At 44.7% G+C, this 13,763-nt stretch overlaps 1 protein-coding gene across 1 annotated transcript in view; it reads left to right on the top strand.

Moving 5' to 3' along the window:
* LOC136577981 (uncharacterized) overlaps positions 1 to 5,195 on the top strand; it is a 63,132-nt gene extending 57,937 nt beyond the window's left edge. Inside the window, exons 10-11 of the mRNA XM_066577892.1 lie at positions 1,524 to 1,868; positions 5,074 to 5,195. Coding sequence (XP_066433989.1) covers positions 1,524 to 1,868; positions 5,074 to 5,195 — 467 coding nt within the window. The remainder of the gene's footprint in view (positions 1 to 1,523; positions 1,869 to 5,073) is intronic.
* The last annotated feature ends 8,568 nt before the right edge of the window (positions 5,196 to 13,763 follow it).

Genomic DNA, 13,763 nt, shown 5'->3' with positions numbered 1-13,763 from the left:
ATGTAATGTAACTTCCCCTGCTGTACAAGTGTGAAATTTGGCACGAGCATTCTTTAGGTCCTAATTGTGGAGACTGGGAGAGGTGGCACATTCTTCAGAGGGACATTGGTACATGCAGCCTGAGGAGTATCTAACGCTCCTCTATGCGTATACATATTTTATTCCTTAGTTCCTCTAAAGTAACCTTGACTTCATAAAATTTTCTGTGCGAACAACGCGTAAACACCTGTACCAAGTTAACTCGGGCGAAGCCGGGTATATCAGCTAGTATGATATACAGCACAGTATATCATTCGTAAATACACTTGAGAAAAAAACTATTTAATAGATTTGCCTTCCCCCCCCCCATCATCTTCTATGGTTTCTCCTGCATTATTTGTAAAATAAAATTCATCTAACAGACCTAAAGGAAAGTAGTTCCCAGACATGTAATAATGAGGCATCAGCTCTCGCTTCATATACAAACCATGCAGGTAACAGGATTTAGATTAAACATCCAAAATGCTTCTTTGTTTAGCAATCTCAGGTGTATATTCCCCCCCCCCCCCTATATTAGTTCAATATGTGCTATTTTCGTGCGCAAATGCGCAGGAAAATTGAGCACGCTTGGTATTTTTTTGCGTGAACAAAATGTGCGCACAAGATACGTGTACTTAACCTATTTTAAATCAATAGGTTTTATTCCCTGCGTATTGTGTGACTCCGGCCTTATTCAGATTAGAGACATTTAGATGTTCTAATATCCTCGTCTTAATTCTCAGGTCGCACTCCAAGGTGGAGCATGATATGACATAAACAATCCCTTCAATGTTGCAATCGATAAAACTAATTTTTATATGTATTGGAATGATTTGGATTAGTAAAAACTTACTTGCCTAGAAATCTTCTCCTACTGGTACCGGCTTGATTGTGTGTCGAGGACGATTACTACCAGCGCTGAAAATTGTATCTCCTGTTATGAGTTTCCTGAAGGTACATGTGTAGACGTAGGTATATTGGATCACATGTGGAGTTTTATCTGTACTGTTGTGGATCAGATGAAGGTTTGTATTTTCCATTTCCGTTCCATGAGATGACTTCTACAATTCCATGTATGTTCAGAGCCTCTCAGGAGTCCGTCCGTCCTCGGGGTGGGAGGGGAGCTCATAGGGGGGATGTTCTGTGTTACTGACTGCGAGAATGGGATTATAGAGTAGATAGATGTAAGGATGCTATTACACATGTGTTAGTTGCCGTCGGTAGGACTCACAAATTCTCACTAATTGCAGCATTGCAACTTGACTTGCCATTGTTAAAAATTGCAAGACCACGTGCAGCATGGCAATTGATGGTAAATTGCAAGCACCACTGCAGCCGCTAATGGTAATAACTAAGATTCTATCTAGCCCAAGATGACTAGGTTTCTTCCACAAATCACAGAAATCAAATACTTGCTCTTTAGTAAGCGGTTAATACGCTAACAGTCTGTGATGCTCATGAAGAGCTAATTATGAATAACTAATTTCAGTCCATGTATGTTACAGATCTGCCCTGGCCTCCGCATGTCGGGTCTATCAATATCCCCAAGCTGGAAGATGGGATAAAAACTACACTGACCTCTGAGATATCCGGGTATTTCCCTGATCTTCTATCTGTTAGCTGGCTCATAAAGAAGGACGGAAATGTGACTGCTCGGCCCATAGAGCCATCAAAGATGGACAGAATCTCACATAAGAAGGAGAAACAGAAAGATCACACTTACAACTATGAAGCTTCATTGTCTTTTACCCCATTAATAAGTGCAGACCAAGGACCAGAAATCATCTGCAGAGTGGAGCATCCGAGCCTGGAGCGTCCCATAGAGAAAAGTACTGGACCCCTCCACATAGGTGAGTGTCCCATAGAGAGAAATACCGGACACCTCCACATAGGTGAGTGTCCCATAGAGAGAAGTACTGGACCCCTCCACATGGGTGAGTGTCCCATAGAGAGAAGTACCGGACCCCTCCACATAGGTGAGTGTCCCATAGAGAAAAGCACCGGACCCCTCCATATATGTACGTGTCATAGAGAGAAGCAGCAGACCCCTCCATATAGGTGAGTGTCCTATAGAGAGAAGCACCGCAACCCTCTACGTAGGTGAGTGTCCCATAGAGAGAAGCACTGGACCTCTCCACATAGGTGAGCGTCCCATAGAGAGAAGTACCGGACCCCTCCACATAGAGGATTGCCCCATAGAGAAAAGTACCGGACCCCTCCACATAGGTGAGAGTCCTATAGAGATATGTACCGGACCCCTCCACATAGGTGAGTGTACCATAGAGAGAAGTACCGGACCCCTCCACATAGGTGAGTGTCCTATAGATAAAAGTACTGGAATCCTCCACATAGGTGAGTGTCCCATACAGAGAACTACTGGAATTCTCCACATAGGTGAGTGTCCCATAGAGTGAAGTACTGGACTCCTCCACATAGGTGAGTGTCCCATCGATAGAAGTACTGGAATACTCCACATAGGTGAGTCCTATAGAGAGAAGTACCGGACCCCTCCACATAGGTGAGTGTCCTATAGAGAGAAGTACCAGACCCCTCCATATAAGTGAGTGTCCCATAGATAGAAGTACCAGACCCCTCCACATAGGTGAGTGTCCCATAGAGAGAAGTACCAGACCCCTCCATATAAGTGAGTGTCCCATAGAGAGAAGTACCAGACCTCTCCACATAGGTGAATGTCCCATAGAGACAGAGAGAGCAATAGAGAGACAAAGAGAATAGAAAGACAGAGATAGCGATAGAGAGACACAGAGAAACAGAGAGAGAGAGAGAGAGAGAGAGAAAGAGAGAGTGTAGAGAAACAGAGCAATAGACAGAGCGATAGAGAGACAAATAAAGAGAGATAGCAATAGAGAGAGCAATAGACAAAGAGAGCAATAGACAGAGAAAGAGCAATATAGAGACCCAGAGAAAGTGATAAACAGAGAGAGAGAAAGCAATAGAGACAGAAAGAGGGAATGATAAAGCAGCAGAGAGACAGAGAACAAGACAGAGCGATACCGAGACGGAGAGAGATATAGACAGACAGACAGAGACAGACAATGAAAGAGACAGATAGATAGAGAGAGGCAGACAGAGAGAGAAAGACATGCAGACACAGAGAGACAGACAGACAAACAAAGAGAGACCTGTAGGCTTTTTTTTTATATTAGATATCTGCTCCAAATAAGTGACTCTCTAAATATTCACCTAAGCAAGCAGATTTAGAAGTTCGCAGCCACCACTTTTGAAACATTTTGTGTTCGTGTGGCGATCACCGGGCCAATCTAGTTTGTGTAAATAGGCATTCAGTTAGTGGCCGCCGTAGAAAGGGGTATTGTGACCATTAAGGGGTTAAAGATATGTACACTCACCTATGTGTAGAGAGCCAGTGCTTCTCTTTATGAGACCTACATATGACAGTGATGGTCATTATCACCTGTCTGGTATATAATTGGTTAATCACACACCTTACTAAAAATCCTACAAGATCCCTGACTTTGTACAAGTGTAACTAGAAGAATTTATGCTATTTTGAAGGCAAAGAGCAAATATTGAGATGATTTACATTACTATTTTTTACTTTTATTTCTACCAATTAACAAAATACAAACTATTAAGGCCCAATGCGCACCGGTGGATTTTTGTTGTGGAATTCCGCAGCAATGTCCGTCCATAGCAGGCAATGTAAAATGATTCTTCCAGGCACACGAGCGTGAATCACTTGTGATTTCTGCTCACTGAGGAAGAATCGCAGCATGCTCTATTTTCGTGGAGAATTCGCACAACCTGTTTCCATTGCAGTCAATGGAAGCCGACCGACCAGTGCCGATTTTAAAATGTCAATTTCGACATCGCTGTGGATCCGTATTGGTGCTGGATTCTCTGCACTGCTCATTTGTGCGCCGGCTGGCACATCCGAAGCACAGAGGAGAACATATCTGGAGAGGTACGCGGGGGTCACTGGCCGACACCGCAGCAGAATCCAACCCGGCCGTGTACATTCGGCTTAAGGGCTTTTACCGACTAGAGTTTTTTTAATGCTGCGATATCGCTGCGTTTTTTTCAATTGGACTTTCTATTGTTAAAATCGCATCGCACAAAAATCGCAAGCTTGTGCTTTGTGCTAACTGACCCTAACTTCACATTTGGGTGCGCACCCCTCTTACCAGTGGTCCGGGTGGACTGCTTACAGTTTGTAGAAGCGCGCGTTGGGGCCCAATGTCGTCCCTTTCTTGTATAGCGAAGCGTTCTCTCCTCACGGTTATCACAATCTCCGAGGCAATAAGATCCTTCTGAGCAGGCAGGAAAACCAAATGGATGCAATGGGATCCAACAGCAAGTAGCTCAGCACACTGACAGTCCTGCAGAATCCATACACCGCGGTGTGATATAAGCCAGGGGTTGTGCAGTTACCGTCCGGTACTCAACAGCACTGCCAGTCTTTAACTTTGGTGGCAATGTCCATAGCCACAATGTCAGTATTACTGGTTAGCCACTGGGCAGAGTCCTTTCAGCATGGCTCCACTGAACATACTGTCTCTTTATCCTCTGTCTGCCTCTGGACTGAATTACACACAGGCTAGCTGCACAGGAAAGTCCTCTAAGATCTCCACACACTCTCAATACAGCACAGACACTTGGTACTCTCTCTTGCAAATATGGCTGCTGCTCTCTCTGTGTCGTCACATCCTGCTGCCCTTCTCACACTCTGTCTGCAGACAGGCAGGCTGACCTCATATGGGTGTGTCCCTCCAGCATCACATTCCCATTGCTGTGGCTGCTGTCTTAAAGGATCAGAATCACAGAAACACATATACCTTCAACTTTAACACAGTTTAAACAAATGAAACTTGGCACATCATTGGGCTGTATCTTACATATTCCCCCCCACACACACTTTAAGATTGGCAGTCCCTGGATATTCAGAGTGGTAGTGTACTGTTGTATGGCAGGCCAAACAAACTCATCCTGCAAATACCGAACAGGGGGGGGGGGGGGTGCCAGCATTTGACCTAGTGGTCCGTCTGAGAACCTGTGGAATACTCTCGGGCACTTCAGCCAAGGGCAGAGAAGTACTAGCAGACTCCGCACCAGTGGGGGCACAGGCTGGAGGCTCAGTGGTCACCGGTGGAACATCCTCAGGAGCAAGGATCGGCCAGCAATCATCCTCATCGTCGTAGGCCCATTTCACACCACCAATCTCTGACGGTGGGAGCTCGTTGACGTTGGCAGTTCTGTTACAATTTGTTTCTTCAAAATGACACAGGCGCAACATATTTCTGTGAAGTACTCAAACACAATCAGCTCCTTCCTTCTGGATTTGGTACACTGGCCCATTGGCATACTTGCGGCCAACAACACGATATGGCACAGCCTCCAATCTGCTTTCCAGTTTCCCTTGGGGCTTCTTGACACGCACCAGAACCAGGTCGCCTGGCTGCAATAGTGCTTCTTGCACTGGGGTCTTATCAGAATGAGAATGTTCTTGTAGACGCTGCCGCACCAATCGATGGATTGTCTCAAGTCTCTGCCGATGCTCTCGTACCCAGGAGTTTGGATCCCTTGGAGGGAACCCATCCACATCAGTCAACTGTAATTCTCCCATACGTTGCCCAGACCGCCCAAAGTGGAGAGTATAAGGAGAGTGCCCTGTTGTAGAATGGACCTGATTATAATAGGCCCACACCATCTCAGACAAGAACTGAGGCCATTGTAACTTATTGTCTTCCTCCAGAGTCTGCAGAATCTGTAGCAGAGTTCTGTTGAATCTTTCACAGGCCCCATTCCCTTGCGGATGGTATGGAGTCGTGTGCGACTTCTTTATCCCATAGATATGTTGAACTTCCTTCATTACATAGCCCTCAAAGCAGGCTCCCTGGTGGGAATGGATACGTTGAGGACACCTATACACTCAAATGAAATCTTGACACTGAGCACGAGCCGCTGACTCAGCTGACTGGTCCTTGGTGGCTGTTACCACTGCACATTTGGTGAAGTGGTCCACCATTACGAGGCAATACCGATGCCCGCTGTTGGATGGGCCAACCATTAGGTAGTCTAAAAGAAAAAAGTGTCACAGCGGCACTCCTCTGTGCAATAACCACTGTGGTGGGAGGTGGATGCGCAGGGCTCACCTAGGAGGGCCAGACTCCCTTGGCTCTTCTAAATGTTGTCAGCAGAAGAAAAGGGATTGAGCAGTGCCAGAAGTGGTAGATTCTTTAAAAATCCATCTTAGGATGTTTCTATAGTTAATCCATATCCAGATAAAACAACATTTCGGCCCACGCAGGAGCCTTTTTCAAGTCCATGTCAAACACACAACTGTGCAACACATATATTACAAACCTCCACCAATCACAGAACACATAATTGATTAAAATACACCCCTATACAACTGATCAAAATCAAAGGTCTCACCGCTGCAGGTGCTGTCCGGCAAACTCTCTTCTCCATCATGGCGTCTGGTATGGAGGTTGATGTGTTTGTAGCATCTGGAGTCATCACTGTCCAACGCACAGCCTCATTACATCATCAATCTCCCGTCTGGTAATGCATCATTGGTAATGTGCATGCGCCGGAGCTCCGAGATCTCGCGGGACTTTGGGCGCATTGATATACCATCTTAATCGCATTGCCGGCATAGGCCCTCTGCGTGAGTGTGGATTCATTCACCAGCGAGAGGGACGCCATCGTCATGACAACCACAGTGCCCCAGTCAGTTACACTCATGCGGCGATTGGATTACTCAAACAATGTTATTCATACCATTCTCATATCGCTTCAAGTAGATTGTATACTAGAGAAAGAGGGGCTCAATATACAGTTGGATGACTGCAAATAGATGGCCTTTATTAATTATGCAACTGTAACCCACAAAAGAATATGTACATTTTCCAGTAAAATCAAAGCATGCAGTATATGTATATATATATATATATATATATATATATATATATATATATATATATATACACACACACACACACACATTATCATGTCAGCCATGCTAAATGCTGGTAGTCTCAAAAATGAAAAGATACCAAATCATACAGTATATATGTATATATTGCCCTGCCAGCCTCGTTTGCTGTTGGTAATTTCCATAATGCCAAGGTGCCATAGCTCCAATGTGGGGAGTAGGTTGCGGACACAGTCGTCGCAGTGGTATGAGACCTATAAGCAGGAAAATAAAATAAAATAAAACCAATCAATCTTGAGAAACATGGGTCAGATTCAGGTAAGTGGTAATGGGTCATACTCTAAATTCAACCCATTGGGTTGCAATGCATCTAACTCAAATATCCAACGTGCCTCCCTCAATTTCAAACGCTTATGTCTGTCACCCCCTCTATTGCTGGATGGCTCACAATCAATTATCTGAAACCTTAATTGCCTAATTGCATGGTGATGCTCAATGAAGTGTTTAGCCACAGGTACATCAATTTTTTTCAGTGCGGATTGTGCTCTTATGTTTTGATATTCTGGTTTTGCACTCTTTAGTTGTTTCTCCAACATATAATAGGCCGCATGGGCGGATGATAACAAAAACAACATAGGTCGTAGTGCACAAGAACCTGTGTCTAATGGGGTAACGCTTCCCTATTCTGGGGTGTGTAAATGAATTGCCCTTGATCATATTATGGCAGCTAGAGCAACCCAGACAAGGGAAATTTCCCATTTTGGGGAGTGCTAGCAAAGTCTGTGTCACAGAACGGGTTTGCGTATGCGCTGTGTGGACCAATTTATCTTTGAAATGTGGGCCTCGTCTATATGACATGAGGGGAGGGAGCTTAAATTCCGAGACTTCAGGATAACAGCGACTTAGGATGGACCAATGTTTTTTTATGATACCCGCTACTCTTCCACTCATGGGGCCAAAGGTGGTAACACATGGTATACGTAGCTGTGTCGTTTCTATGTGTCCCCATCAAAAGGGTACTACGCTCCATATTGCGTGCTTTCTCAACCATTGGTTTAACAATCCTACCTGGATAGCCTCTTGTCCTGAATTTGTTGTACATCTCCTCCAGTCTCTTATCAATGTGCTCGTCTACCACTATCCTCCGTACCCTCAACAGTTGGCTCCACGATAGCGAATCTTGTGTCATAGGTGGATGGCAGCTGTTATAAGACAGTAAGCTGTTTTCTGTCCGTGTCTTTCGTGTACAGGTCAGTGTTCAGAAATCCATCCTTTTTATAAACCAGCACATCAAGGAACTGGACTTGTGAGTGTAAATTTGAGATCAGGAAGAACGCTGTTCAGTTCTTGATGGAACAATAGTAAATCTGACTCTGTACCGTTCCAAATGATGAATATGTCATCTATAAATCGCACCCAAAGGCGCAATTTTGACCAATGTGAAGATGTATACACATGTGACTCCTCAAAGTGTGCCATATACAGATTTGTGCACGTTGAGGCCACATTTGTCCCCATCGCGGTTCCGTGACGCTGTCTGTAATGAGAGTCCCCATACATAAAAAAGTTGTTTGTGAGAATAATCTCCAACAGTAGCAGAATTAATTTCATCTTCACATTGTCAAAATCTGAATTCATCAAAAAAGAATGGACAGCCTCTAGCCCAGCTTTATGCTGTATATTTGTATACAACGCGACTACGTGAAATGACCCCAAAATAGAATCCGTTACAATATCCACATCGCGCAGCTTGAGCAGAAAATCTGTAGTGTCTTTAACATACGATTTGGCACTGATGGCAAATTCTCTGAGAACCTTATCAAGGAAGATAGACACTTTGTTGTATAGTGATCCCCTACCCGAAATAATTGGCCTACCAGGTGGTTGATGTAGGTTTTTATGTATCTTCGGTAGTGTATAAAACACTGGAGTGACAGGGTGTGAGACTACTGGAAAATCATGCAGTTTTTTGTCAATGCTCCCCAGACGATATGCCTCGTCAAGCACCAATGGTATTTCTCTCTGCAACTTAAAGATTGGATTGCTGTTTAATAGTTAGTTCGTATGTCTCAGCATCATTCAATTGACTCACGATTTCATCATGGTAATACGATGAGTCCATAATTACTTTAGCGCCGCCTTTGTCGGCGGCCCTGATAGCAATTGACTTGTCATTACTCAGTGTTTTCAGTGCTATACTCTCTTTTCTAGTCAAATTGCTTTTGTGTGGATATTTATACTGATCTCGCCTAAGTTTTTAACACAAGATTCGCTACCGTGGAGCCAACTGTTGAGGGTACGCAGGATAGTGGTAGACGAGCACATTGATAAGAGACTGGAGGAGATGTACAACAAATTCAGGACAAGAGGCTATCCAGGTAGGATTGTTAAACCAATGGTTGAAAAAGCACGCAATATGGAGCGTAGTACCCTTTTAATGGGGACACATAGAAACGACACAGCTACGTATACCATGTGTTACCACCTTTGGCCCCATGAGTGGAAGAGTAGCGGGTATCATAAAAAAAATTAGTCCATCCTAAGTCGCTGTTATCCTGAAGTCTCGGAATTTAAGCTCCCTCCCCTCATGTCATATAGACGAGGCCCACATTTCAAAGATAAATTGGTCCACACAGCGCATACGCAAACCCGTTCTGTGACACAGACTTTGCTAGCACTCCCCAAAATGGGAAATTTCCCTTGTCTGGGTTGCTCTAGCTGCCATAATATGATCAAGGGCAATTCATTTACACACCCCAGAATAGGGAAGCGTTACCCCATTAGACACAGGTTCTTGTGCACTACGACCTATGTTGTTTTTGTTATCATCCGCCCATGCGGCCTATTATATGTTGGAGAAACAACTAAAGAGTGCAAAACCAGAATATCAAAACATAAGAGCACAATCCGCACTGAAAAAAATTGATGTACCTGTGGCTAAACACTTCATTGAGCATCACCATGCAATTAGGCAATTAAGGTTTCAGATAATTGATTGTGAGCCATCCAGCAATAGAGGGGGTGACAGACATAAGCGTTTGAAATTGAGGGAGGCACGTTGGATATTTGAGTTAGATGCATTGCAACCCAATGGGTTGAATTTAGAGTATGACCCATTACCACTTACCTGAATCTGACCCATGTTTCTCAAGATTGATTGGTTTTATTTTATTTTATTTTCCTGCTTATAGGTCTCATACCACTGCGACGACTGTGTCCGCAACCTACTCCCCACATTGGAGCTATGGCACCTTGGCATTATGGAAATTACCAACAGCAAACGAGGCTGGCAGGGCAATATATACATATATACTGTATGATTTGGTATCTTTTCATTTTTGAGACTACCAGCATTTAGCATGGCTGACATGATAATGTGTGTGTGTATATATATATATATATATATATATATATATATATATATATATATATACACATATACTGCATGCTTTGATTTTACTGGAAAATGTACATATTCTTTTGTGGGTTACAGTTGCATAATTAATAAAGGCCATCTATTTGCAGTCATCCAACTGTATATTGAGCCCCTCTTTCTCTAGTATACAATCTACTTGAAGCGATATGAGAATGGTATGAATAACATTGTTTGAGTAATCCAATCGCCGCATGAGTGTAACTGACTGGGGCACTGTGGTTGTCATGACGATGGCGTCCCTCTCGCTGGTGAATGAATCCACACTCACGCAGAGGGCCTATGCCGGCAATGCGATTAAGATGGTATATCAATACGCCCAAAGTCCCACGAGATCTCGAAGCTCCGGCGCATGCGCATTACCAATCAGAACAGACGGGAGATTGATGTAATGAGGCTGTGCGTCGGACAGTGATTACTCCAGACGCTACAAACACATCAACCTCCATGCCAGACACCATAATGGAGAAGAGAGGTTGCCGGACAGCACCTGCAGCGGTGAGACCTTTGATTTTAATCAGTTGTATAGGGGTGTATTTTAATCAATTATGTGTTCTGTGATTGGTGGAGGTTTGTAATATATGTGTTGCACAGTTGTGCGTTTGACATGGACTTGAAAAAGGCTCCTGCGTGGGCCGAAACGTTTTATCTGGATATGGATTAAATAAAGAAACATCCTAAGATGGATTTTTAAAGCATCTACCACTTCTGGCACTGCTCAATCCCTTTTCTTCTGCTGACACCATTAGATAGTCTATCATGACGATTTCCAATGGTTCCTGGGTCACTATGGTTTGCAGGGGAGCTCTCTGTTCTATTGCCTTATGGATCTCAGAAATTCGACAGCTGCGGCATACTTCTTCAACCATTTGACGGAGACAATGGCAGCAAATCAGACGCTGTAACCAACTGTGACCATTCTTGTTATGAGCCTCCATCGCCAATGAGCAAGCCAATTCACTAAGCACCACAATTTGGTATCGAACGTTGATTTCAGAAGGTAGATAAACCTTTTGGCATAGAACTCCATTTTTTATTTCCAACTTCTCCCACTGACTCAGAACCGATAATATCTCCCGTGTCAGTTGTTCTTTCCTCTCTGCAGTGCTTCTTGCCTTCCTCAACAAACTTGATCATCCGTGCCAGCCCCTCATGGGCCTGCTGCAACTGTGCCCATTCCTGTCTTGAGGGACCAAAGAAAGGAGCCGCTTCAGTCCTTTCCATTTCACACTGATTAGCGGTGGCCAAGGCCTGTGAAAATCTGCTGAAGTCAGGCACTTCCACATGCTCTAACTCGTGATCCACATCTCCTGTGGGGGTCTGGGTAGTTACCCTAGAAAGTCCGTCAGCATTCTGGTTCTCTGTCTTGGACCGATACTTAATGTGATAATTGAACTTAGACATTCGGGCTATCCACCTTTGCTCTAAAGCCCCAAGCTTGGCATTTTCCAGGTGAGCTAATGGGTTGTTGTCAGTCAGTACTAAAACTTCAGCCCCAGTCAAATATTCAGAGAATTTCTCAGTTTCTCTAGTGCCAATAGCTCCAACTTAAATGAACTATAATTCTCGGGATTTCTTTCAGAATCCCGCAAAGACCAGCTGGCGTATGCTATAACCCGCTCCTGGCTATCCTGAACCTGGGAAAGCACTGCTCCGAGACCATACAGGCTTGCATCCGTATTTAGCTGGAATGGTAAGTGGTAATCAGCATACGCCAAGATTCCCGGAAGGCTTTTTCCTGTTCAGTTCCCCATTTCTCAGGCCGGTTGTTCGGACCGCCGGATGTGCCCTGTAGGAGAGCATTTAGTGGTGCTGCTACCCTGGCAAAATCCTTAATAAACCGTCGATAGTAACCGGCTACTCCAAGGAACGCCCTCACTTCTCGCAGGGTAGTTGGTGTCGGCCAATCTTGAATAGCCGCTATCTTGTCCCTCGACGATCTCACCCCTTCTACTTATACGCGATGACCCAAGTAATCAAATTTCAGATTGGAACAACCAACATTTGCTGGGTTTTAATTTGAGCCCGAGTTCCCGCAATCGTCTAAATACTTAACCCAGTTGGTAGAGATAGTCTTCAAAGGTTGCAGAATACACTATAATGTCATCCAAGTAGATGAGAGTGAACTCAAAGTTGAAGTCACCAAGACATTTCTCCATCAATCTCTGAAACGTTCCGGGTGCATTTGTCAGCCCGAAGGGCATCCGGTTTAATTCATATAGTCCCATGGGCAAGATGAAGGCTGTCTTCTCCTTGTCTTTCTCAGCCATCGGCACCTGCCAATGCCCACTAGCCAGATCTAGTGAGGAGATGTACCGAGCTCTCCCTAGCGCCGAGAGGGACTCCTCAATCTGGGGTAAGGGGTAGGAATCTCTCATGGTGCGGGCATTTAACTTCTGATAGTCTACACAAAACCGAATAGACCCATCTTTTTTTTTACTAACACCACTGGAGCTGCCCAGGGACTTTGACTTTCTCGGATGATCCCACCTTGCAGCATCTTAGTCAACAGTTCTTTCACTTCCTGATACAACTGTGGAGGAATTTGTCGGTAGCACTCTCTAATTGGAGGGGTGTCTCCTGTGGGAATCTCATGGCAGACCCCAGTCATACATCCAAAATCTTCAGCATAACGCGTGAAGGTGGCTCTGTTTTCCCACAACAGCTCATCTATCCTCTGGACCTGTTTTGGAGAACACAAATAATTCTCCATCTTCATCTGTTCTCGAATTGCACAGCCTTTCTATTCAGAGGAGGGACACTCATCTTCTCCCATGGACACGGTTACAGTCCACTCATCCCTTTCAGCTGGCTTCAGATGCATCGGAGTTACTTTCTTTACTTCTTCCGGAGTTACATAGATGTTAGCCAGCAGCCTTCCTGGGGTCAGATCTACACTCTGGTCCTGGGTGTTTACACATCGGAGTGGTACTCTTCCATTGCGAGCTATTGCCAAGGAACGGGCTACTAGCAGATCAAAACCTCCTTCAGTTGCCGGCAGTGGTTCTACCAAGACAGCTATGCCTTCTAGTTTCCGACAGGTGGCTACAGGCATGGACACTATCATCTCCCGACGGGGTGGCAGTGTAACTTTTGTATGCAAAGGGACAGAAATTCGTGCCAGAGGACGCTGTGCATCCGAGCTTTCCTGTAAGCCACATGTTCGGATCAGCCGTTGGAACGCTGCTTGAGTAGGCCGATGGGTGGTGGTTTGTTTCCAATAACCATGACCTTTCTATTCGCAGAGGATCTGATCTAATTCTTTTAGCACATTCATTCCCAAATTGACAGGGGCCTTTACTTCATGTGACTCCTGTACCACCACAATGCCTTTATTACCTAGATCTTGACTACATAAACGGACATTCATCCAGGTCACTCCCACTACTGCGACTG

The sequence above is a fragment of the Eleutherodactylus coqui genome, chromosome 8 (assembly GCF_035609145.1).
Source record: "Eleutherodactylus coqui strain aEleCoq1 chromosome 8, aEleCoq1.hap1, whole genome shotgun sequence".
Classification (NCBI taxonomy): Eukaryota; Metazoa; Chordata; class Amphibia; order Anura; family Eleutherodactylidae; genus Eleutherodactylus; species Eleutherodactylus coqui.
The sequence above is the reverse complement of the archived record's forward strand: the minus strand, read 5'-3'. Positions and strand labels throughout refer to the sequence as shown.